A 25,550-nucleotide genomic window follows, 5' to 3' on the forward strand; every position below is an offset into this window, starting at 1 on the left:
AAAGTTTTTCCTTGCAAGTCACTTCCAGGGAGAACCAAGAATAAGCTGAGAGAGCATCCATCCTGGAGGCTGTAAGGTCACCGCCACCATCTTTCCCACCATCTTTTGACCCTTCTTTCCTCCCAAGTGCAGGCCATACTTCTATCGTGACTGAATATCGGGGTAGCTTCTAGCACTGCACCGATCTCTGGCCTTTCTCCCATTGCTTAGCTGAAATGTTTCACAGCCCACGCAACTGCCAGGACAGCTCAGAGTCCCACCACCTTACAGGAACCACTCTGTGCATTTTGTCGCCTGGGGTTTGGATGGGTTTTAACTGTTTGGGATTTTTTGGCAAGCCTTACCTCTGGCTTCAAAGCAGCTCTGGGTTTGAGGCTAAGCCTTGTGCAGCCCAAGTTCATTGTTCAGCCATTTGGGGACGGACTGCCCTCCTTCCCCGAGGACATGAAACCATGCGTCTCGTCTCTCCTCTCTGCCCATGGGAGAGCAGGCAGGGGCAACTAACCCAAAGAACCACCAGTGCAAACATAGCATTTAAAGACCCTTATTATTGCTTTAATAGATCTGGATTGGCATCCTTTCTGCAAGGACAAGGACCTGGGCCCTCATGTCTTCAACAGGTCTGACCTCCCTGCAGTCAGCATGCAACACAGCAAACGCTCCTTCTAGGAAATAAATCAAGTCAACACAGTAATTATCCTTTTCCTGGCTGTTGGTCCCATTTGATGCTCCTGCTTTTCACAGCCCCAGTTCATAAGATGCAGCAGCTGCTTCAAAATCAGACAGGTCACAATAAAACCAGAACGTCTCTCTTTTTACTGCCCACTTCACAATGCTTCATATGCCAGCTGGGAAGGCTCTGGGAGGGCTGTAGGGGCCCTCTTGAGCTGATGGCAAAAATGGGACAGGAATCCCCAAGGGAGCCCTGCTCCTCCTCTGAGCAGTGCACCAGCCTCCAAACCTCCCCATCTCCATTGGGCTGCTATCCTCCCCCCGCTGCCCTTCTCACTCTGTCTTCTCTAACACACCTTAGCGGAGCTTCCCTGGGGTGGTAGGTGACATCCAAAATTCTTTGTGCCCCCCCCGCCCCGGGTGGCTGGCTTTCCTACCCACCTGCAAACCTGGGAAGGGTACGAAATCTTGGAGTCGCTGCAGGAGGAGATCCAGGCTGGTGCTGGCCAAGGAAGGAGACACGTGCAGTCATATTGCTGGAAAGGCAAGGATGCAGCCTCCAGGAGGCCTTGCTGCAACCCTGCCGGGAGAGGATCACGTCTGCCGGAGCAAATCCTGGATCCTGAGGCAGGTCATGGTTCAAGGAGTCGGTCTGCCCTCACCCTCCACACCGCAGCCCTCCCCACTCACCCTCCTTTGGCAAGGAGAGCTGCAGTTCTCCCTCTCCCCTTCTCTCCAGCTGATGAGCCGGGTCACCTGGACACAACACACATAAACATCCTTACATTTGCGTGCACACACACACATACACACACGCGCCAATATTCCCTGCTCTCCATGTCCGCGGTTGGCACTGAGCAGGACTCTGGTCCCAGCTACGTTGATGCAAATCAGGAAAACGCCAGAGGATGAAGGTGATGCTGGAGAGGAGGCAGAGCCGCCACCGTGCTGAGGATGTTCTTGTAGGGTCTTCCCGGTGGGACTTGGAAGAGGGTTAGCCCTCGGCCAGGGGACTGACTACATTGTGTGTTGTTGAAGCCCCCCTTTGCTTTTATTTGTCTTTTTTAAAATTCTAGTTTTTGTCTTCTTTAATATATATAGCTATAGATACAAAAATAACAGATAGGTTTCTCTAGAGATGATTTTTGCACCTTTGGGCTTCTAAAATAAAATATCACAATTACTGCAAATGAAAGGGGGAAAAGTTCATTTCCTCTCCCCTTTTTACCTCCTCCTCCCCTTCCACCCTGCCACTCCCACTCCAAATTTCCCCGCCTATCTTGTAATTCTTTTTTCCCTTAGCAGTTTTCTTTCTTTGGAAAATGAAAAAGACAAACCCAACACAACAACAACAAAAATATGCCATGTAGCCTCCATCCCCTCCTCCCATGAGCACGCCCGCTGTGTTCACACATTCCCTTCAAAGCAAGGCTTTTCACCTCAAAATGCTTCCCGTGCTCCATGGCTGTTTGCTTTTCCCTGCTGCCGGGGCCAGATTTTCACCTGCTGTAAATCAGCATGAATCCACCTCAAGCCAGAGCTTTGCTGCTTTACACCAGCAGAAGCGCACAATCGCGTTTTGCCAATTTACGCTCAACCTGAAGATCTGGCCTGCAATTTTTAATGTTTGAAATGGAAGCATGGACAATAAGTTAGTTCCCAGAAACAGGCAAGGCAAACCCCAGACACTCGTCCCTTGCTGCTCCCCCTGCTTCCCTTCGCCCCCACCCTCGTTTGGCGTAGCACCTCCTTCAGCCCCCCTTTGCTTGCTCCTCCTTAGCACTTTCCGAAATTCGTAATCTCTCGGTAAAAAAAATAAATAAATCGATCTCTCTATATATGTATATGTATATAACTAAACAGCTGCCGCGTGGCAGTCACCTGGCTGGAGGGTCCCGTCCCTCCCAGCCCCATGGCCTTTTCTTGTCACTATAGTCTCTGCGGTGATGGTCCAGGTCTTGCCCTCGGGCAGGACTGTTCCCGTATTGCTTGCACTCTCCCACGCCTCTGAGGTACGGTACCAGAGTATTTATTCTATATATATATATATTTATGTATATATATATATTTATAAATTTTTGTTTGCCTGGTTCTTTTTCTTGCAAATCCTTTGGAATTGCTGCTGGGGAGAAGCTAGCGAAACATGCTCCCCGTGCCGGCGGCCAAACGCTCCCTTCCCTGCGCCCCAGGGACCCTCATCTGTTCCTCTTGCTGACTCCGTCACCCAGCTCCAGCTCGGACGGGAGTGGGGAGCCGCGGTCCCCCGTCCCCCGTCCACCGGGGCCATCCGGCTCCTTTCCATCCCCAGGCGAGGGGGTGTCCTTGCAGAAGTCCGTCACCCAAGAAGGCATCGAGAGGAAGCCCCGGGGGTCAACGGTGTAGAAGGGCTTGGCACGGTGGGTGGTGGGACGGCGGGGCGAGGGGCTGGCGTGGAGGCTGCTGGTGCTGCTGCACTTCTTCACCAGCGTCAGCCCCGGCGGCGGAGGGGAGAAGAGGGAGGTCAGCGAGAGGCTGCTGAGGGTCTCCGAGGGCTCGCTGTTGTTGCCACCCCCCCGCAGGCTGCTACCGGCCCCCTCCTCGTCCGAGGGGTCCATGGAGTCGTGGTGGGTGCAGCCGGGGCTGGTGCTCCCGCCGCTGCTGTGGCTGCGCTGGTGACGACAGATGCTCCGCAGGCTGAAGAGCCCCCGGCCCCGCAGGCTCCGGCGGCGGGAGGCGGGCGAGAGGGGGGCTGCCAGGGGTCTTTGGCTGCCGGCAGCCGGCACGGGGCACAGAGCCACCGGGAGGTCCAGGGCGCACTGGGGAGAGTCGCTGAGGTTGAGGCTGTCCTCCAGCGTGGTCTGCAGGCTGCCCGCCGAGCTGCTGCTCCGGCTGTCCAGCGAGGTATCGCTCTCCGGTGCCTGGGGAGCAGGAGCGTGGAAACACGGTTTGCGGGAAGGAGATGGGCGCAGGGGGGAAGAGATGGGCAGGGGGCAACAGGCTTTGCCTTTTTTCTTTTTCTTTTTTTTTTTTTTTGAGTACTTTGGAGTGTGAAAATAAACCACAATTACAAAAAAAGGGGGAAAAACTCCAATTCCTTTCCCGCACTCCTCCGCTGGGGAGGGCAGCTCTAAACCGCCTGAGCAATGCTACAAAGCACCAGCCATCCAGCTTGCCCAGGGGATTCCCATCTGGGAGAGGAGGAGAGGGTTCAGTATTTTGAGCTCTGACTTCATTCTGCTCCAGAATGAAGAAAGGCTTCAGTATTTTGAGCTCTGACTTCATTCTGCTCCAGAATGAATTTTCCCCTCCCATGTGAAATGCTCCACCAAAGGGAAGGGGTACTGGGTTTGTGAGCTCTGCAGTCCCCGCCGCTGGGCTGTCCCTGACCACGGGTGGTCCAGGAGCCAGCGGAGCTGAGGATCCCTGTGGGACCTCACTCTTGGCTTCCCTGTAAACCTGTCACACAGGCTGCAGACATATCGAAACCATCAGCTGGCCAGAAATCAGGGGACTTCTGTACACTGGCCTTAGGCTCTGTACATATACCTCCTCATTAAAAAATCAGCAGTATTTGGGGAGAGAGAAGAGGCCTCATGGCTCTTCTGACGAGCACTAGTGACAATGATGGTATTTAGGGCAGAAAGGTGGGGTCCCCTTCCAGCAGGAAGGGGAAACAGCCTTAATTTCCTTGTATGAGGGCTCAGTTAAGCTGCATTTCAGTTGTTCCTGGGAAATTGGGCTGCACTATGAGATTGTCACTGGGACACAGCACTGGGAATGATGCACATAGGACTGGAAGCAGTCTCCTGAACCATGGCTATTCCATACAGTCTGCATGACATAATCAGAACTTTACCAATTTCAGCTTTAAAACAGTTCAGTAGTTTTGCCCCAGTGGTACACCGGCTCCAGACCTCTTTTTCTTCATGTCTAAACTTATACCAGAAGTTTCAACACCGCAACAACTCAGTGGTCTCAGCTCAAGGCTAAATTTATCCTTGGTGAATTTATACACATTTGTATTGTGCCAACAGTGTCTGTCACATAGAACTGGATGACATATGATTCTATTTTTATTTTTCAGTTTGTCTGGAATAGAGTGTCCCTGTACTCCTCAAACAGGAATTGTTCATGGAGTATCTTCCAAGAACAATAAGAGGGATCTCTATTGGACTTTCATCTCTGCCTCCTCTGCTCTTCAGAGACACTTGATCTTCCCTCAACACTTTTATTCTTCTCTTTCATTAGTGAGAAATAGCTGCCTCTTCAGAAAGAGACAGCACCTTTCTGGGATGTAAGAGCTAAGTGGGCAGGGGAAGACAGCAAACTCTGAGATGCGGTGTGTGGATGTGGCATGAAGGGCTATGGAGGAGGTAGGTTGGGAGAAGCCGGTTCCAACCAAGAAAGCGCATGATCTGGAGTCGCGGCACGAAGAGGAGCTGAGGAGGCTGCGCGGCTGCCACCTCCTTGGCTCACGCTGCAGCTGCTGTGCAGGCAGGTGTCTGCAGCGCGCTCGGTGCAGGGGACCCCGGGGTGAGCTAAAAGGTGGCGTGATTTTGTCTTCGTGTGGGGCTAGCTGCAGCTGCCAAACTATTTTTTGATGCAAAGCAGAAGAAGATATGATTTCAAGGACTGAGAGCTATACAAGAGCCCTTTGCTATACAACCCTCTCTCCTCCCCAACACTCCCGCACTCTGCAGTGCACCGTGCTCCTCCAGCAGGTTAGGTCCAGGTCACCCAGCCATGACCACAGCTGCCTCTCTCCTTCTTCTGCCCTCCTCCCCATTCAGCCCCCTCTGTTTGTATGCGATGTGATCAAGCTTTCCTAGCAGGGGGAAGCGGGGATCCTCACCTGATGAAGAAGTGAACAGTTCACACTCGGCGATCTCAGTGATGCCCATGAGCCTTGCAGAGAGATCTTAGGAAGGTTGCGTGGACATGAGACTTTCTCAGGCCCTGTCTGGGTGGCAGAGATGGCTGGGTGGAAAAATTCTGCTGGTACAGGTAACAGAGGGCAAGATGCACCTGGAGAGAAGGGGCTGGGAGGGACTGACAAAGCACCAAAAGAAATGGGGAGGAGAACAGAAACAGAAAAAAAAAAAAAGAAAGTTGAAGAGTCCTCCAATTTGGTTTGGTGCCTTTGCTGCTGTTACACAGAGGGTCCTGCAAGTCCAGCGTACAGAGGATATTTAGTAACACACACTCCTGGCCAAGAAGCCTCAGTCTAGTGTTCACACCATGGGTCCCACTTTCTACTCAAGGACCAAAACCTGCACCAGACCCAGGAGATCTAACACAGCTCAGAGCCATAAAGCAACAGCCCAGCTCGCCTCTCCTGTAGTTGCTCTTGCAGAAAAATATTGAGCTGTGAGGCCTTGATTCAACTATGTATCACTGCCAGAGGACTTTCATCCCAGATCCTGCAAGGCAAGGGATGAAGGGAGGTAAATAAACTGGTGGTTTGGGAAACCAGGGGACCACAGGAAGCCAGAGCATGGTCAAGAGTGGTGCTGGAGCACTTCCACCAAGGGCAGACATGTGTTACGTATTCCCTGAACCGGTACCTGAGTAGCCTGGTCTTGGGGGCAGCAACGTTTTACCGTGCCAAGTGAGCACAGTTCATCCAGCTGGCACGTCAGGGGAGTCTGTCCCCACTCTTCTCTGACCGTGCATGGGTGCACTACTGTGAACAAGAATCAGCTCTTTCATGGTACTTCACATAGGCAGGTCTGAGGGAGGATATAAAATCTAGCAGCAAAAGAAGAAACTGCTCCTCACCCCATTCCTGATGACTGGCAACCTGAAAGCTAATTCTTAGTTAGTGTAACCCCACGTCACATTAACTCCATTCCTGGCAGGGAGGAGGCCGGGGAAAGGCAGATAAGCCGAACCAACCCACACTTTCAGCAGACCTGGAGAATGATGAAAGCTGTGCTCACCTTTGGTACTTTCATGCTTTAGCCAAGACTGGACTGAGTTGAAAGGAGTTTTCTCTATTTCACACAGGTAACTGTCCGGGTTTGTAGAGCCATCCGCACTGGATATTGGGAGCAGGCATTCCCCCAGATCGCCTACCCCATTGGAGTCAGGGCTGTCCTGGCCATCCTGCTGGAAAAAAATGAGGACAAAGCCTTGTGAAATGTAATGGCAGATGAAAGAGCAGACTTGTGAAAGCCTCAAGAAGGGCTGATTCTGAAGATACCTTCAAGCTAGCTAAGAGACGCTCAGGTTTCCAGCCCAAATCCCCTAAATTTAAGCTCATTCAGAGGAAGTTACGGACTGTTTTGGAAAGTTCTCTTCACTACTTACATCCCTTTTTTTCTCCTCAAATCCTTCTCCACGATATGTCTCTATGGAGAAGCTCTTGAAAAGTGACCTGAATCTATATTCCTCAGCAGGGACACTCGGATGAATACAGAACACTTCAAATGAGCAGGGGCAGAAATACAGCACATGGTGCAACATGCCCACGACCACCTGGGGCTAACCTTGATCTCCTTAGGACTCAGCTGAGAAGTGCTGTGATTGTCTGACTCGTCTCCTAGAAGGACGGAAGAGGACTTGTCTGAGTTGAGGGATAATGCTTCCATTTCGGCTAGCTGGACCTGCAAAAAGGGAAAGGAGCTGTCACAGGTCATGCCTGCCACCCACCTTTCAAGCAGTCACACTGTTTATGGTGGATAAGTGAGAGCCTGTAGACCCAAGATCAATTTTAGGTTATAATCCTTGGATACATCAGGTACTGCCTAACCCAGACCTGGGCTGGGCAGGAGAATCCACTTTTTAAGGAAGGTTGAACATACGATCTGTAAGCAGCCCACCGCCAGTCCATGCTCCTCTAGTGCCAGAATTGGAGGAAGGAGTCCTGAATCTGTCCCAGCGATAGGGCTGGCACAAGGCCCTGCAAGTAAAGCCAGGCGGGGAGAGGGCTCCCTTGGGCCGGTGACAAGGCAGTCTGCTCTGCTGAGGGACGAGGAGTGGACCCCTCTCTCTGAAGGCACCACGGACAGCCCTGCTTAAAGGTGAAGGTGCTTTCATTCCAGGGATAGTCATGCCTCTTGCAGTCCATGCCGGTATCATGCTTTTCATGTTCTCTTACCTTCGTCACTGAAACTCTGTTTCTCTCCAGCTTCCCTGTGTCTCCCCTCTCCCCTCACCTCTAATCTACCCAAGACCTCAGCTAACACCATCTCCCGTCCTGCTCTCCATCCCTAAACTCACCCCTCCCACCCACTCATACTTGCACTCTCTTGCTTTCTGAAACCACATCTGACCACTGCGTCTTTCCCATCCTTGAGCCTCAGCTCCACCCCAGTCCCATCATGCCTGACCTTGCTTCATCTTTTGGCCTGTTTCATAGCACATGTGCCCCTCTCCCATCCTCTCTCCTCCAAGCTTTCAATTCCCCTCTGCCTGACATCTCTTTGCCACAGTGCCTGAAAAGCATCTCCTTTTTCTGGTAGCCTAAGCAGCTGCTCTGTCCCTCCTGTGCTTGGCTTTCCACCACTGGTCTCTAGAGTCCCACCAGTTCCCATGACCTGACTCTTGACAGCTATATTCTGGGTTGTCTCAGTCAGGACAGTTTGCTTCCTGGCCATTTATTTTGTCCTCCCCTATGTTTGTGTTTGTAAGAGGCGGGTACAGCTTTTCTGCTATAAGAGCAGGTGGAACATTTGGAGAGATGACTCCTTCGAGCTGGGAGTTTAGTGGCTTGTGCCAATGCCAGAGACTGGAAGAGGTCTCCATCCGAGGAATAACACACTTCGAATAAATGGGATGGAAAACCAGAGCTGGATTTAAATAAAGGGCACAAATGACATCCTTATTTGGGATATTATTCTGACACAGGAACATGGTGCCGTTCAACCATGAAGAGAGCCCAAAACCAACAACTGCTGCTGAGAGCGGACGCACCAGAGAGCCCACAATGAAGTTAAGACAAGCACACTACACAGCCATCAGTCAGCAACTACTTGTGTAGAGAAACACAGTCTTCATTCAGTCCCACTTAATGTGCGTACTCATCCATTACTCGCCTAAGTGCTTGTTACACCAGAACAGCCTTACAACTGTGCTTGTAGAGACACGAGCGTGAAATGTGATAACATCTGCCACTACCTTCTCCATCCATAAAAAAAAAGGGTTTCAACAAAAGCCAGAATAGTCTGTTCTTCACTGAACCGCTTGCTCACAAATTCTGGCCACCCTGGGATCTACACAAAAAACATAATCAACAAAGTCATGAATAGATAAACTGCATGTGTGGAAACGGTTCACCACTGCTCACTGGCAAACTCCTGCCACTGGCTAAACACTCTATCAGCCACCAATACACAGACGTCTAACTGTCAACCAGCCCAAGAGTGAAAGGACAGCGATGACAAAAGAAGAGGTTAGCAGTATGAAAAAAGATGGTTTGTTCTTATAGCTTCCCTTACTGCAGAATATTTTAAAATCTTCTGACTAAAGATGAGGAACAAAAAAAATTTAAAAAATTGCAGTGGGGGGAGAAGGGGCTGTTCACTAGGAGCACAGTCCATGAAAACTGCCAGGGACACCAACCTGAGACACTGAACCATGCATACATATCCCTTAGAAAATAACTAGTTGCAGATATAGCATATCTTCAAAAACAGGGCCATGATTACAAAAATCCTTAATTGTACAAATAATTGGTTTGAAGATGCAAGCAGCATAACTGGGAAAGATGCTGAGCACTTCTACTCAATGCAACAAAAAGCTTAATAACTCTGAGCATATGTTTAAGTGTTGAGTCCATCCACTATGCTCAGCATCTTGACAGATTAAACTACAAGCAAAATGGAAGTGAACATTTTTGGCTGACATATGATTTTTGTCACAAGGGCAGGGTTAAGGGTGATTGGGCGGGCAACAAGCATACTGTTTTGTTCAAACACACATTCATTGAATAGGACTAGATAAAACCTGTTTTGCCTATATAACTTGCTGTCGGTTGCTTCTGAGATAGTACAATTCTGCGTGTACAACGCACATTCGGATATGTTGATGTACCAGAGTACACTCTCATTTAATGACTGTGTGCATTGCTGGTGTTAGTGCAGGGACAAGCCTAGCTGTGACTCCATGTAGTGATTTCCTCTTGGAATTTCCTCAGTGTTTTTTATACTATGAAATATAAAGAGAAGGTCATGATCAACCGTGACTTAAAATCCTGAGCTGCAGTTTTGATTCATATGATCAGAAATAAAATACCTACATTTTACCACTAACGTTATTCCTGCATTTGGACCATTTCTTTTCAATTCCACATTTTAGAAGTATTGAAATATCAATTTTGAAAAATAATTTATGGCTCTATAACAGCCATTAGAAAATATGGTCTAAGAATAATTCTTTGGTTGTGATTATTCTGTCAAACTCTTTGCTGTGGCTGTGGGTTGCGCTTAAAGATTTTGCTGCCTAGTTTCCTTGCTGGGAAGTTAAGAAAAAAAATCTGTTATTGTTGTCTTCATTCCTAGGCAGGATACTGAAGACTATCTGGAAGGTTTTCAAATGCAGCAAACTAGCTGCAAATGACTTAATTCTAGGGTAATCATTCTGGAATGCCTTAGAAGACCTGATTTCCTGAGAAGGCTGAGCACCAATTCCTGAATATATGGACTTATGCAAAGCAGTGGAAAATTCAGTTAATTGAAAACTAGTTATTTGGCTGTATTAATGCAGCATCTATTTGTGAAGTGTTGCAATACTGATAAACTACAGCAATATTCGCATTTTGATATTTCAAAGGGAAGCTATGGGGACAAGCAGATAGCTGAAAGGCTGAAAAAAAATTAGAGCATCAGAACCATGGATAGAGTAATCTGCCAATGAGAACTCTCTTCCCAAGTTTCCTGGTTTCTTCATGAGCAATAGCAACATATCAAGTTAGTCATGGGGAAGGAGATGGTGAAGATTGCCACTGATGTACTGATTTACTGTCAGATGAGCCATGCTAATGTTACAAGTCTGACCACGATCATAGCACCTCACTACAATAAAATGATTTCAGAAACAAAATTAATTCTGCTATTCACCTAACTTCTCCCAGACTCCTGAAGTTTCACAACCTGAAAAGACTAATGGCCTAGGAAGTAGTTTTCCAAAGCATCTACTAACTATAGAAGCACAAGTCTAAGCCATTTGGTGTCCTGCTCTTAGCAATAACCCGTTTGTCAGCTAACAGGTTCTACATGAGAAAAGAGACTCTCAAACTTTCTCAGTGGGCCCATTTTAATTTACTTTTTGCTCAAAGTAATTAACTGGTTTTCACCACAAACCAATCCTTGCTCACAGACGGTGACTCTAGTCAACAAGGCATTTAAGCATGTGCTTAATTCATCAACCTCAACAGGGAATAAGCAAGCACGTGCTTAAAATGAAGACAAAACACACGCTTAAATCTCCCACTGAATTGCCCCTCAGTGCTGTCATTGGGGTGAGATCCTTTCAGTCCTCTGTACAACATGAACTTAAACTTCGGCTTTTCTTGCAGAATTGAACACAACAAGAGCTGCCAGGACGCCTTCATAATTATTTCTCCACAGCTCATTGAGTCCTTCCTGACCTGCGTCCTGGCACATCTCACCTTTCCACCACCTCCAACATCCCCCCATGGCTAAGGAGGGCAGGCCTGTACTAGAGGCAGTATCAGCAATTCGTGACAGATGACAAACAGGTCAACAAGCTCTCTGTCTACACGATCTACAGCCAGAAGCACACATCGGACGACCTGCAGGCATGTGGGCGTGGGTGTGCAGGTCTTGGGGGGAGAGTCCCCTCACGCATCCTCGTACGCAGGTTACCTCTTGCTTGTCATGGTTACACTTCTCGCACATGGCCGGCGAGGAGTAATGATGGAAGACGGAGCCCGATAGGTTATCGATGATCATTAACTCCCCGTCGAAGGAGTCCTTAATAATTAAAGAGACACTGTCCAGCCATAAGTTCTCCTAGGGGACAAGAAAGGGGGGAGGATGGGAGAGATCATTTTAAGAATGCCCAGTTTTTTGCTTCAAAGTTTCATGTGAATTTGGGGCTGGGTTCTCCACCCTGACTCATCTGGAGCAGCACCTTGTTCTGCAGGTACCTGCACAGGGTCACTGGGGGAGCATTTGCTCCTTAGGGTGTGTAAAGGTGCCAGAGTTCAATGCAACAAAAAAAAAAAAAAAAAAAAGGAGGGACTGTCTTCACTCACTGTCACAGCGCACCACGGCACTGCTTATGCCTCCCTTCCAGCTCTGCTGGAGTGCCTCACTCTTGATCTGCCATTTCCCCCATTCCCTTCTCCTGAGCTCCCCTCTCAAATGTGCTCCTAACACACCTTCAGCTGATCTGCTCCATCCCTCCTCTGCTGGCCCTCAGGTTCCTACACCATGATGACGATGAACAGGACCCACTGCTGTCACAGCCCTGTCCCCGCACAAAAGTCTGCCGCTGAAAACAAACCTCTCACCCTGAGGTGCAAGAGTGTATCTGCTATTGCTAAGCCCTCAGTCACCGAGGCTACCCAGCTTCTCCCCACAGCTACTTGCTTCAGTCTGGTTGGTAAGCTCAAAGGTGTACTCACCTGTGCTGGAGAATAACATCTCATGCACAGATGGCCTTCAGGATCTGTTCTCCCACCGCCTCCTCCTGTTCCTGCTCCTTTTCCCTGTCCTGAATTTGGGGAGCTTGACTTGCGGGAGCACAGCCCATGTGCAAATTCCAGCTCAATCTCAGCATCCATCTCTGCATCCTCCTGGGCCTCCTTGTTGCTGTCGTCGAGATGTTTCATGAGCACAGCTACCACCACATTGATGAGGACAAACTGGGCTGTGAGCACAAAGCTGACAAAGTACAGTGGGGAGATGAACTGCAGGTTGCTGAGGCAGCTCCGGTCATCGTGGCTGCAGTCACGCAAGGTATCCTTGAGGGGAAGTTGGGTTTGAGAGGGAACGATGGAAGGAAGGAAGGACTAAAGTAAGAATACAAGCTTGGCTGCTCTTTCGGTCAAAAAACGCTGATGCCAACGCAAAGAACAAGGCAAACATTTCTATCACCCCACACCCTCTGGGATCATGCGGTCCTCAAAGAATCTGGGACACTATCTGATCATGTGCTCTCTGCTTCAGAACAAATACATCCCAAGGCATACAGAGCAAACTACTTCCAGACCATCACACGTTGCTGCCACTGTAGCCACACACATGAGCAAGAACAAAAATGAGCAGTCTGGTACTGCCTTCTCCTAGCCAGACTCAAAAACATTATATGTGTTCAAAGAACTTTCCTCTCTCCATGTCCTTTGAAGGAAGGATTTATTTTGGATTGCCCTGGTAGCTCTGCAGATGTGTGCTATGTCCTACATGTCCTACAACATACGTGCCTACATTAAGCTTTGATAACAGGCTTGACAACAGTGGATATTCCCTCTTAGTCTGGACAATCGTCTTGTTCCTCCCAAGAACAACTTGAACTTTCCTCAGACACACATCTGTAGGACTAGACGAGCCCAAGTTACGAGTTACCGTGATGAGGAGGGAAATTGCGGCCCAAGCAGGGTCCTCATCTAGCAACCCAGCTCCTGCACTCCTCCTCTTTTTTGGCCCAAGCATTGCTGAACAGAGCACACATCAGAACTTCTCCTTCCCCACAATAAGGGCATCCATGCCCCTGAGCCCCAGTTACCTTCATGATCCCGTTCCAGTTGTCACCCGTGGACACTTGGAAGAGCGTGAGGAAGGCCATCCCGAAGTTCTCAAAGGTGGCGTGGCGGCTCATGCCCTCACAGGGGTTCTCATCGTTGCATACTGAAAGGAAGGGGATCGCGGCTATCAACGGAGGGCACGCTGCTGACCCCCAGAGCAACAGCAGGAGCCGGGGAAGGGGACTTCAGGCTTCTCACAGCCTGCAGACCTCAGGTCATGGCATCAGCCCCCTGCCCAACAGTTGGCTGTTGCCCAGCAGTACAGAAAAATCCCTGATGGCCCAGCCCCAGGATATCAGGCAGTGTAACTCAGTTGCTCAGGGGTATCCTCCCCACGTGTCATTGTGCTGCCTTTCTTCCTTGATCAATATTCCATGGCAAGAGATGTAAATAAACTTTCCCTGAGTTTTTCTTGTAATCTTGAAGGCAGTATCAAGGCAGGCAGTGCCGAAAAAGCAAAAGTTTAAGAATGAAAGAGAAACCAGACACTGCTTTTATTTTGTTAGGCTGTTAGGACAATAACAATTTAGAGGGAAATTTCTCTTACATCAATTACGCATAAGGGAGAATAAAGGCCATCAAGTAATTCAGTCCCTTTATTGAATGAGCACTGATTTTGAGAAACCTCATCTTCCCAGCACGTTTGTGGCTCACACTGGAGCATGGTCTGCTTGAGACTTACCCAGTTTTCCAAAGAGCTCCACTCCTAGAGCAGCGTAGATGAAAAAGAGGAGCATGAAAAGGAGTCCAAGGTTTCCAACCTGAAAGCGAACAGCATGGTCAGCCTACCCCAAAGCCTATTTCATCTGTACAGGCAAGTTTCTGTCTTTCAAAGCCTGAAGACAACAGCAGCAAATTCCCAGCGTACAAATGCAACCAAACAATTGCTCAAGGCTTGGGTAATCACCAGTGATGGCACCCATTGCAACTGGACTTGAAGGACGCTCTTTTCCCAGTTGCCTTCACTCCAGCACAAGCTCTGACCAGGGCTGCCTGAAGTGTGCAGTTTCTGGGCCAGATGAAGACAAGAACATTGGAGCAGGGACACAGAAGGTGAAGCCAGTTTGTCTGGGTGAAGGACAAGCTACGGATTACAGCATACAGACACATCCCGCAGTGCTGCATGCCCCACCAAACTGCCGAAGTCCCTTGAAGTTCCGCTCATGTGAAGAGCACAATGGCAGAGCTCCAGAGAGACAAGGACACAGGTACAGCAGCTCCTGCCATGAACCAGGCAGAGCGTGGTGGGGCAAAGCACCAGCTACACATGGAGCTACAGCAGGGCTTGTGGAAGGAGTAGGCAGGCGGGAAGGAAGAAGGGTAAAGAGGCACTTTTGAAATGTGTGGAGAGGAGGAGAAGAAGAAAGAAGAGGAGACTATGAAGGAGTCAAGAGAGGAAGCAGAGCTTCCTTTCCATCTCATGAATAATAGGTCAAAGCCTGATTTCTGGGCCTCCAGCAACTGCTGTTTGGAAACCCCCCATTGCGAGGATTGCTGCTTCGTGGTGCGCAAAGGCAGCGGTGCCACCAGCAATATGGGCACTGCCCCCAAGTCCTCACTCCCCCAAATTACTGCTTGCTGCTGAATCTCCTGCCTCCCTGCATGTGGGGCAGCTAGGTTATACGTGAGGAGCAGGAGGGGGTTTTGGAAGACGTAGGCTGAACTGTAACAGAAAATGCCAGTAACAGTTAGCACACTGTTGGTGGAGCAAGAGAAGGCAGGGAAAAATTAAGGACCTAACTGTATACGGGTGTTTTTGAAAAACTGAACAGTGTCTGGTCTGAATGCATGTGGTCTGGGCCTTTGTTAGGATCATCCACTTCAGGAGTCTAATTTAGACATTGCAACTGCTGTGCCATCCAAATTCAGGAGAGAAATAAATGATTCAGCCCACCCACTCCCCTGGGCTGCCAGATCCTGGCTCCCTACATACTCAGTGGAAGGAATTATTTCTGATGACTAAATTGGACACCATAGCAAATGCTGTGAACACATACCTCTGGGTCTGTGTCTACAGGGTATTAAGAAAAAGAAGTTAATAAAACTTAGCTAAGGGCTACATTTCCAAAGGGGTCTTTAAAATTAAAGCTCTATTCACTATCAAGAATTGTTGCAGTATAACAAAGACAGGAAGGGAATTGAAACAGGACAAGTGGAGATGCCTTAAATGCCATTAGCAAGCCCAAATCCCTGATGTGAGTCTGTGCTCTAGGAACATAAAGAGAAAGGTCGAGAGGAGGAAAAAGCGCAAGGGAAAGGACAGCTTATTTTAAACTGCTTCTTTTGGCAAAGCCAATAAATCTTGGAGAATAATATTACAGATAATTCAATTGTCCCCTGAAGACCCAGTGTATAAAATATGGAGACTAAATTCAATCTTTTAACAGTGAAACTGGGAGATTTTAGCCCTGCTTTAAGTGCAGATTTTTACACAACTTTAAATATGGAGTGATTTTTGATCCCTCTGTTATATAACTTCATTAAATGAAGCCAACCTGTTACAGAAGGAAGCAAAAGCCAGTCAATAGGAAGTGGATTGATCGTAGGCTTTGATGCTGGAAGGTTTAAGGCCTGCTTGTTATTACATTCCAGGGAATACCTGGAGGCCAGACCTTTAGACACCTGCTTGTGAGGGTTTTGTGGCAGATATTAATGACCTCCAAAAGACCTGACCTACCATCTTGGTTAGCAAAGAAGCTGTCGGTGAATGGGAAACAGAAAAGCCAGAATTTATAAAGTATGGAAGAATATACTTGTGGTTTATGGCTAGGACCAGAGCAGGGCTCAGACACTTGAATTTAGGTCCAAGCCGTGCTTTTTGCCATCCTGAGCAAAACACTTCACTGCCTGATGACTCAGTTTCTCCATCTACATGACAGGGAGAGATATTTTGTGGGTAGAAGTTGACTCTCACTATTTAAGCGCAGATATACTGCAGAGTCCTCTTACCAAGGGCTTCTGGATACTACTTCAGCCAGCTCTTAATATCTATGTGCATTTATGTGGGTTGCAGAATAAACATGCCACAGACATGCAGGTGCTGGATCTGGAGACCTGCTCTGTACCAGACCCTTGCCTGAGAAAAATCAGCTGTTGTGGCTCGTGGAACAGAAATAAGCAAGGTGCAAAGCAGCTGCACTGAGCCAGCCTGGGGCAGCAGAGCCAGAACTAATAAACGTTACTGGCTCAAAGCTGCCTGCTATAAGAACACACTTAATCTCTTGTTCCTTCCATTGTCCAGTGTATCTCAGCCCCCAACTATCCTGGATGATATCCTACATATGAATTATATAATTATTATTATTAGACAAAGCCACAAATTATTATTGTTTAATAAAAAGCATGGGAGATCAGACAGAGGTCAGGATCCATAAAAGATCACAGTGTTTCCACCTCGCTTTTGTGCCACAAGATTCCTCTAATTCAGATTGACATTTATTGCCACCAACATCAGAAGTAAACTCCTTGGGTAACTAGTCATGCTGTTTTCAGCTTGATCGTCAGCTCTGCATCACTCACCAAGACTGGCACATTAGCTGATAAATCAACTGACAAATGCCCGTGCATTTTGATATCATGCAATATAGCTGCCTGCTCGGGGCCTGCCAGGGGAATGGTCTGATGTATGATCAGTAGAGCCACTTGGTGCCATTACTCCTTGCTTAACAATTCTCTCCTAAGGATCCAAAAGGAAGAGGACCAGTCTCCCTGGCTGCTCATCCATCACGGAGGATCCTCACAGTGGGCTTGAAGCCTGTGTAAAGTACCATGTCAGCAGCTCATTTGGGAACAGCTGCCGCTCACAGCTCATGAAATCCTTCTGTCTAGCTGTCTTGCAGTAGACACTTAACTGCCGGCTGCGTGAGCCACAACAGAGCGCGTCACTGCTTCTCGTACACGAGAGGCTCAGCAACACAAAGGGATCCAGGAGGAGAAAGGAAGAAAAGGGAGTAGGAAGGGGGAAGCACTGGCTAAGAAAAGGAGTGACAGGAGTGTGAATGAGAGCGGGGAAAGGGAGGCACATGCGGGGAAGGGTGAGAGGAGTAGAGACGCAAAGGCCTCCTTTCCTCCTGAACTGGCTGCCAGTCACTCTTCCCTTCTTACGGAGAGGGGAGAGAGGAGCTGGGAACTGGCTGCAAGCAGTTAGTCACTAGCTAGATGTGATGGGAAGAAATCTGCCCTTATCCAGGGATCAAGGCTTATTTCATTCAACCGCTGGAGAACAGAGATGTGAGGTAAGCTGTACCCCTGTGATTGACATGAGAACCTGGACAACACTTATCTGAGGAGAGCTGTACCCCTATGAATGACATGGAAACTTGGACATCACCTTCAGGCAGTTGCCTGCACAACACAGTGGACACCAGCTCTGAGACTCCACAAGAATCAACCCTTTGGAAAAAGGGTGCAGAAAAGGAGAATCTTTGGGGAAGCTGGTCTGTTTTACCTGTGGCAGGGCTTGAACAACTGTATCCAGCAGTGCTCGCATTCCTGTGGCCATCTTCAGTAGCTTCAGGACTGCCACAACAAGCACAAGAGAAGTGTCACTCAGACTGAGCTCAGAAGGTCCATCCTTTGTGTGACTTACTAATGGCAGTAGCACAAGACAGATGTCCTGTCTTCCCTTGCCCTAGAAAAACTGGATTGTCCCCCTTGGCCCCCTTCTCCCTTTTTCCACTTTTTTTGACTGTACAGTCCTAGTGGTTCCTTCTCCTCCAGTCCATCCTCTTCTTACTAAATACTCTGCCACCCATGCCTATTGGGCTTCTTCTGCTTCACCCAAACAGTCTGGCCAAGAGCCCTCTTTCTCCCAGAAATGTGTATCACACTTCTCCCTCTGCTCTGGTTTTTCATTCCATCACATCCCCTTCCTCCAGCCACCATCTGTTAAGGCAGCTTAGCACACCTTGGCCACCATCAGGAAGATGCACTCCCTTCCCTGTGCAAACTTCAACCTGCTTGGTGGCCCCTTCTCCAAACACCGCTACCATACTTGGCCCATAGAACAACAGGGAAAGTTCAGCTCTGACATGATCTGCTCACCCTCCTGGTCCTTCACCCCATGTTAAAACCACTGCACCTAAATGCCTGGCTAAAGGGAGCAGAAAGCCTTAGCCTCTAGGCTGTCCTTCATCACATCCCCTGCCTCCCTCCCAGGGCTAGGGACAGGGCGAGCCCATGACTCTACAGCCACTGCTCAACGAGCCATGGCACCAGGTCCCACTCCATGGCTGCCTACACCCGTGCCTCTGGCCAGTGTCTCTCTCACCCCGGGCGATACGCAGCACCCTCATGATCCGGATGATAGTGGGGTTAATTGGGAGAGCAGCATTGATTTCAATCTCTTCCAACGTGATGCCCATGACAGACAGCAGCACAATGGCCAGATCGAGCTGGTTCCACCTTAAGAAGAAAAAAAAATAAGAGAATAAAGGAAGGTGGAGTTTTTCCATTTCCCTGAAAAAGAAAGTGAATTGTCTCCACTTCAACCTAAATATTTCTTTATGTATGAGTTCAAGGCCCCACTCTGAGACAGCCTATATGGGCTTTTGCAGACAAACAGAGATTGACTTTGCACACACCCTGAGCAGCCAGAGGCAAGCCAGCCTGATCTGAAAGCATGGAGCTGTGTTACTATGGTGCTATACTTTGACTAATGGGCTCAGCTTTTTATGGCCTTACTACCTCGAATCAGCTTCGTTATATACGTTCTGCTTCAGCATGCTCCCAGTTTGCCTCAGGGGCAGGAAAAAAATGGCTCTCTCTAACCCCACCTCCTTTGCTTTCTAGCCTAACCAGCAGATGCCAACCAAGAGGCAATTTTTGGACAACTCCTATTATTGCTTACGCATTGCGGCTTATGCTGGCTCAAGCTAGGTCCATGCTGTGCAGAACGGGGAGGCAGTCAGGGCAGTCTGTTACCACCTCACACTCCAGACAGGGATTCATCCTCGAGACCTCCACCCCAACCCCAGTTGTCCCACAGTCACAACTGACATAACCCTCCGCTCACCTGTCTTTGAAGAATCGCCGCAGACCGAATGCCACCAGCTTGAGGACTGCCTCCAACACAAAGACGGTGGTGAACAGGTAGTTGCAGTACTTGAGGGCGGTCTCCAGGGACTGCCAGCAGAAAAAGAGGGTAAAGAATTGAGGCAAAAGCAACATCAAGCACATAACCTGGGTGGGGAGGCTCTCCTGAGTGCCAGGAATTCATTGGGAAGTGGGGAAGCTGCCCCATGCCTCCTACCCACTTGAATGTGGAGGCTGCCTACTAAGGGCAACCACCAGCTGACCCCTCTGCCCCTTGTTGTTCTCAGGATCAGTTATTGCTCTTTTCTCCTGTATTGCTCAGTATAACGGGGAGGAGGCAGCTATTACAAGGAGAATCCATCAAGCCCTCTCTTCTGCCAGTAGCCCATGCCACCTGGATGCCACCGTGCTAATGGCACTGGCATAGCTATCAACCAGAAGTAAGGCATGAAGATTACTCCAGCTGTGGATATGCGTCACCTCTGATGGGAGGAAACGCCTCTGTGCTTTGGTCTGGGGCAGGCATACGTGGCATCTCTTAGCTGTTGGGCTTCTGGTTCTTTTATGTGCTGCCCCTTCTCCACCACCATGGACCAGTGTGAGCAGTGGGCAGCATTTGGTGGCAGTTTGTACTGGAAGGGTTCGAAGTGCTTTGGCAAGATTCTTTAGCAGAGCCTGACAGCAGGCTGGCATGGCTGGACCTGCATTCCAGGGGAAGGAGTTGAGGAGTAAGAGGACTGACTTGGTCAGGAACAAAGGCCTGACATGAGGATGACAACAGATAAAGGTTGAGAGCTCCCGCAGAGTAGAACTGGGCACCATCAAGGGCAAGATAAAAGCTGGGCAGTTGGACAAGAGACAGAGGAGCCTGGCAGTGGATTTGAATGAGGACAGACAGATTCAGCTCCTGATCAAAGCCTGAGCTACTTTGGACGGCATCTGCTCACACACCAGAGCTGTCACCTAAACCAAGGCTATCCCGAAAAGAAAACTGAAATGCCACTGGGCCAATGTCATGATGAATGCTTTGTCTACATATGGAGGCAGGAAGCTCCTTTGATATGTGCAGCATATATTTTTTCCCATCAAAGGCATCTAGAACTTTACCAGGAACACTGAGAGGTATGTGGTCTTCCCCAGCCAAAGTATACAACCTATTTGGCCTTCAAGGCCCTTTACCGGGAATCACCCGCTGCAGCTGAGAGAGGCTCTGTTTGGCCCTGCAGCTTCTCTTACAGAAAAAAGGTGGCTCAGTAAAGACATCCCATCCCATGACACGCAACCAGCCACTCTAGTCCTCTCAGCTCAGGCCATATGGCAGGAGAATCGAACTGACATTTGGAAACCTGCTGCAAAGCCTGAAGCTCTCAGGGTACTGCTGCTTCCATGACTCCTCCTGTTAGGATACAGGGGAACACACAAAGCAGACCAAGCAGCTAAATTTGGGCAACCCACATATCCACTTAATAATATAAAGCACAGAGACTTAATTGCACCATGCTTTCTAGGGGCCTGACTCTTGCTTAGATGCCTTCTCTCTATTGATTTTAACGGATAACAGGTATCTGAGTAGGGGCTACCTTTCTGGATACGTACAGAACTCTTCACATAACTTTGCCTACTACATTAACTCTTGCAACACTTTAACAGTATTTTTTAAGAGACACTCAAGTGTCCCACCTATGCTGGTAGGCAGTGGTCATCAGAGAGCTGTAGCAAAATAACATAATGACTCGAGGCAGGGCTTATCTCCATGATCTCACTCACCACAGGTTGGTTGTAGTGCTCCAAGGACATAGTGACCACGTTGAGGCAGATGATGAAAGTGATGAAGATGTCCAGATAGTGGCTGGTGCAGACCGAATGAATAAGGAGGCGTATGGGGCAGTAGGTAGCATAGTACGGCAAACGCTGCGCCTCTTCAGTGGAAAGAGGGAGATGGGCAGAATTAGGAAGAAATTGGAAGAAAGAGAGAAATGGGTAAGAAACACTGAAGAGGGAGCAGGCATAAGAGTGGTGATAGGTGTTGAAAGAAAAGGGAATGAAGGTGGGAGACAGAAAGAACAGAAAAGGATAGGTAAAAGGTAGGGGACATAGGAAGGAGGGAAAAAATGCAAAAAAGAGGGAAGTAGAAGTCGGGGGAAAATAAGTAGAAAAAAGACAAGGAAAGGAATGCTAGAAAGAAAATCTGTTAGTCTATGTTTGTGGGAATGGTGCTAAATCAGCATTTCATGCCTCGACAAATTAAGATCACAAATGATCAAAGGGAGCAGATGGTTCCAGGAGAGGCCCCGGGGTGTCACAGGAGAGAGGGGAAAAACTGGAGGAGAGGAAGGGAAAGCATGCCCACAGGCTGCAAATGGAAAAACCCCATCAGTCTGGGGTAGTAGGGATGATTTCCAGGGGCAAGTATGCTTTTGCAATTTTTGTCTAAAGGTAATACAGAAGAGGACAGAAACACCAGGAAGAGAGCTTGCTTCACCACAGAGGGTCTGGGACCCCAAGGAATGACACTGCAACTTTGACAGAAAGAGCCAGGAACAAAACACAAGGGTCTTCCTCTTTTTTTTTTTCCCCCCTCCCTCTTCTTTAAATTTGGGTTTAAACACACAGGATGGCCTGTCAAGGTCTTCCCCCAAACACCGGCTGGGTTGCAGGAAGCCCAGGTGGGACTATCCCAAGCCCAGGATGGGCACCGATGCGTGCACGTCCTGGATTGACAGTGCACACCAGCACGTGCACAGGGGTATTTTTGGTACATCTTATCTCCCGAGGGGCAGGGTGCTAAAACCCCAGCGGCTTCCCCGCAGTCCCAGCAGACCTCGTCAGCCACCCCTCTTCCCCAGACCGCCCCAGTGGGGTGCGTAGCGACACGGCAGCGGCATGGGGAGGACGGCTGAGAGCGTGGCCACAAGCGATGCGTTTCAGAGACCGGTCCGTCAGGAAAGAAAAAGAAGAGGAGAAGGCTTTTCTCAGAAAACCTTGGCCTACGAACCGACCAAACACTTAGGCTGTGCCTTACTCCTTCGCTTCTTCTCCAGACGGCGCAGGCGCTTCTCCTCCCGCCGGCGTGCCTCCTCAGCCTCCTGGTGCTGCCGGCACTTGTGGAAGTTCTCCACCACCACCCCCACAAACATGTTGAGCACAAAGAAGCTGACGATGAGGAGGAAGGAGATGAAGTAGAGGAGCATCCAGGGGTTGTTGTTGGTCACTGGCTGGAGGAGGAGGGAGAACAGAGGCGGTCAGTCAGTTGGGTGCATGGTGGTATGGAAATGATGGGGGTGGGACCTGCCATGGTGATTGGCTGCTGGGGAGGTGGGGAGGGGTTATGGAAATCAGGGGAGTGGGCTGGGAAGAGCTGGGGCTACAGGCAAGGCAGTTTGCGATTGGCTGACTGGATTTTGGCATCAGCTGGTGATTGATGGAGCGGGTGGGAGTCAAGGGCAAGGGCCTGCCTGCACAGAGTCACCCACGATTCGGGTACGACCCCAGCCACTGATGGAGTACAACACCAGTATGTGGTAAAATGGGTTCCAGGGAACACCTTTGGCTGGAGGGCAAGTAGAGACCACATCCACACACCACCAAAACGATGATGAGACCGGAATAGAAATGTCATTCAGACTCGGAGAGAAAGGAGGCCCTGAATTTCACGGGGTTTCCTGACAAAAAGCCTACCAAGCCAACAGTGGTGCACCTTGTGCAGAGGTTCAGATGTAAATGGAGCATCATCCCCAAGGTTCAAGCCTGTGGTACTGCATCCCATGGCAGGTGCCTACACTGGACACTATCAAGGTCATTGCCTTAGCAGTAGAGGAACAGGGATGCAATGGGCAGCAGACCAACAGTCCCTGTTTTACAGCGTATTAAAATAACCATCTGTGGGCTAGGAGGGAGCCAGCATGACCAGAAAGGCACATGGCATTGTTTCTTTGTCATTACAAATAGATAAAGACCTGCTGTGAGATCCAAACTGAGTAGAGGGTGAGAATTACTACAGACGTGCACTGCACAGCCACAGCTGCACCTCCCTGCATGGACCAGGCATGACTCTGACACCTTGCAAATAGGTGAGCAAAGGATTCAGAAGGGCCCTGGAAGGGACTCTTGGTTTGAGGGAGGTGTCTGAAGCAGGATGTTAAAGCATGCTTCTGCCTTACTAGCCCGAGGAAAGTGAAAAAGGTCCTTTCTCAAGGAAGTCTTCGTACCTGCTGGTCAACAGCCACAGCATCTAGTCCATTATACATAATATTGACCCAGCCATCCTTGGAAGCCAGAACAAAGAGGGACATCAGAGCCTGCAACACACAAAACAAAGCAGATGTGGAGCGGGTGCATCTGGCAGGCTGGGAAAAAAAAATCATGGGTTTACGCTCTAATACACACAACACTGAAATACTCTTCCTGCCTGTGTCTCTGCATACATCAAAACCTGCTCCTTCCCCCGTGGAGGAGAGGGAGGGGGGACAGGAGGCCATGTGCAGCCAGACCCACCAGGGGAGAGAGGTTGTGAGGAACATCTGCTTTGTGGCAGGAGGAAAAAGAAAATCAAGCTCTCTGCTGCCACCACTTTTCTTTCCCCCACAACCTGTAAGCATCATCCCGATACCAACGCAGTAGTGACACAGCTTCTGCATGGATACCCGTGCCGAATAACTGTCCCTCCTGGCCCAAGGATCAGGCTTTCCAAGCACTGCATCTGTGCCCCGGGGAGAGGTACCTATAGGAGGAGACAAACCTTGTGCTGGGTTCCCACCAGAGACAGGAGCTGCGGGCACACTCACCTGTCCCAGGTTGTCGAAGTTATACTTGTGGTGCACCCACTTGTAGTTGGCGGCCACGCAGTCAGACCGGTTGGTGATGTTCCTGATGTCGACTCCAAGGCAGTGGTAGAACTTGCCCTTGAAGAGCTGCAGGATGGCAGTGACCCCATCAGCCCCTTTCCCCACAGGGTTCCCCATGCTCCCTGGGATGTGCAGAAGCTCCTGAGATGGTGGGTGGAGTGCAGGGCTGCAAGCCAGGTGGAGCATGACAGGTAGGAATGACCGCCAACGTGACGTAGAGCACAGGCTCAAACCTTGCCAAGGAGCCAGGGCCACCCTCATAAACCCACACCTGGCTTTTCAGCCTCCTCCATTGCCCCAGGTCAGCAGTGACTGTAAGCCCTTACCATCTGACAGCCTTTAGGGCAGCCTTTCTGGGTGCAATTAGAGCCACCAGCCCAAAAGGAAAAAAAAAAAAAAAAAAAATCTTCTATTCAGTCCCCAAGAGTAATCTCCCCTCCCTGCTTCCCAGTTACTGAGAGAGCTGATAGGAAAAGAAGATCTCATCTGAGGGTGAAGAACCAGAAAAAACATCCCCTGGTTCTCAGATACTTTTTTTTTTTTTTTTTTTCCCCACAAAGCTGCACTGCACTGCTGTGGCTGTTCTGCCCAGGGCTCTTTCCCCATATGGAAGGTACTGGATTGTGCATTTGTACAGATGCATCAGAGCAGACTAAGTATAGCGCATTCCCTGAGATAGAAGTAACGCCCACGCCCTTGCTCCTCTGCAATGCAACAGCTGAAAATAAAGAGGATTAAATAAAAAAATAAAAGAAGGTTGTGGGTGGATTTAGGGCTTAGAGCAAGGGGGAGAAACAGAGCTGACTGGAGGCAGCGTTCATGCAAGCAGGCGCTGAGCTGCTTGCCCTCGTGGCGTGACATGGACGAGCCCAGCGAGCCCTGTGCTGGGCTCTCCCTGTAACGCCGACCCAAACCCTGATCCAACTCCTGCCAGGCGTGAGCGCTAACTCCTGTCTCACACATCCAGCAACGCCTGCGCTCGCTGAGGACCCAGCTGTCCTTGCCAAAGGCTGCGGGACGTTATGGTGGGAGAAGCTCACGGAGGAGGGCAGGTGCAGAAAATTTCCCAGCTTGCCTGGCCCTCCTGCTGTGCTTGGTTGTGTCTGTTGTAGGACCTGGGGGTACGGGCGCCCGTGGCAGGGGTGTGGGCACGGGGGCTGTTTGATGGGCAGCAACAACCTACCTGCACACCCAGGATGCCAAAGATGATGAAGAAAGCGCAGCAGATGAGGACGATGTTTCCTATGGGCTTGAGGGAAGAAATGAGCGTCTCCACCACCAGCTTCAGGCCAGGGGCTCGACTGATGACTCTG

At 49.5% G+C, this 25,550-nt stretch overlaps 1 protein-coding gene across 3 annotated transcripts in view; it reads right to left on the reverse strand.

Moving 5' to 3' along the window:
• Positions 1-533: 533 nt before the first annotated feature.
• Positions 534-25,550, reverse strand: part of CACNA1I (calcium voltage-gated channel subunit alpha1 I) — a 90,742-nt gene continuing 65,725 nt past the window's right edge. The window contains exons 20-35 of one of the 3 annotated variants that reach the window (XM_069807185.1): positions 25,421-25,547; positions 24,178-24,303; positions 23,602-23,691; positions 22,416-22,608; positions 21,161-21,312; positions 19,374-19,483; positions 18,630-18,763; positions 17,808-17,878; positions 14,043-14,121; positions 13,342-13,463; positions 12,242-12,580; positions 11,478-11,624; positions 7,140-7,256; positions 6,591-6,756; positions 5,504-5,700; positions 534-3,569 (exon numbers count right to left, since the gene is read on the reverse strand). In XM_069807185.1, the coding sequence (XP_069663286.1) occupies positions 2,868-3,569; positions 5,504-5,700; positions 6,591-6,756; positions 7,140-7,256; positions 11,478-11,624; positions 12,242-12,580; positions 13,342-13,463; positions 14,043-14,121; positions 17,808-17,878; positions 18,630-18,763; positions 19,374-19,483; positions 21,161-21,312; positions 22,416-22,608; positions 23,602-23,691; positions 24,178-24,303; positions 25,421-25,547 (2,872 nt within the window). In that variant the 3' untranslated portion in view covers positions 534-2,867. Of the gene's footprint in view, positions 3,570-5,503; positions 5,701-6,590; positions 6,760-7,139; positions 7,257-11,477; positions 11,625-12,241; positions 12,581-13,341; positions 13,464-14,042; positions 14,122-17,807; positions 17,879-18,629; positions 18,764-19,373; positions 19,484-21,160; positions 21,313-22,415; positions 22,609-23,601; positions 23,692-24,177; positions 24,304-25,420; positions 25,548-25,550 lie in introns of all 3 variants that reach the window. The other 2 variants (XM_069807184.1, XM_069807186.1) reach the window with 2 other exon arrangements.

Source organism: Haliaeetus albicilla, chromosome 19 (genome assembly GCF_947461875.1).
Source record: "Haliaeetus albicilla chromosome 19, bHalAlb1.1, whole genome shotgun sequence".
NCBI classification, from domain to species: Eukaryota; Metazoa; Chordata; class Aves; order Accipitriformes; family Accipitridae; genus Haliaeetus; species Haliaeetus albicilla.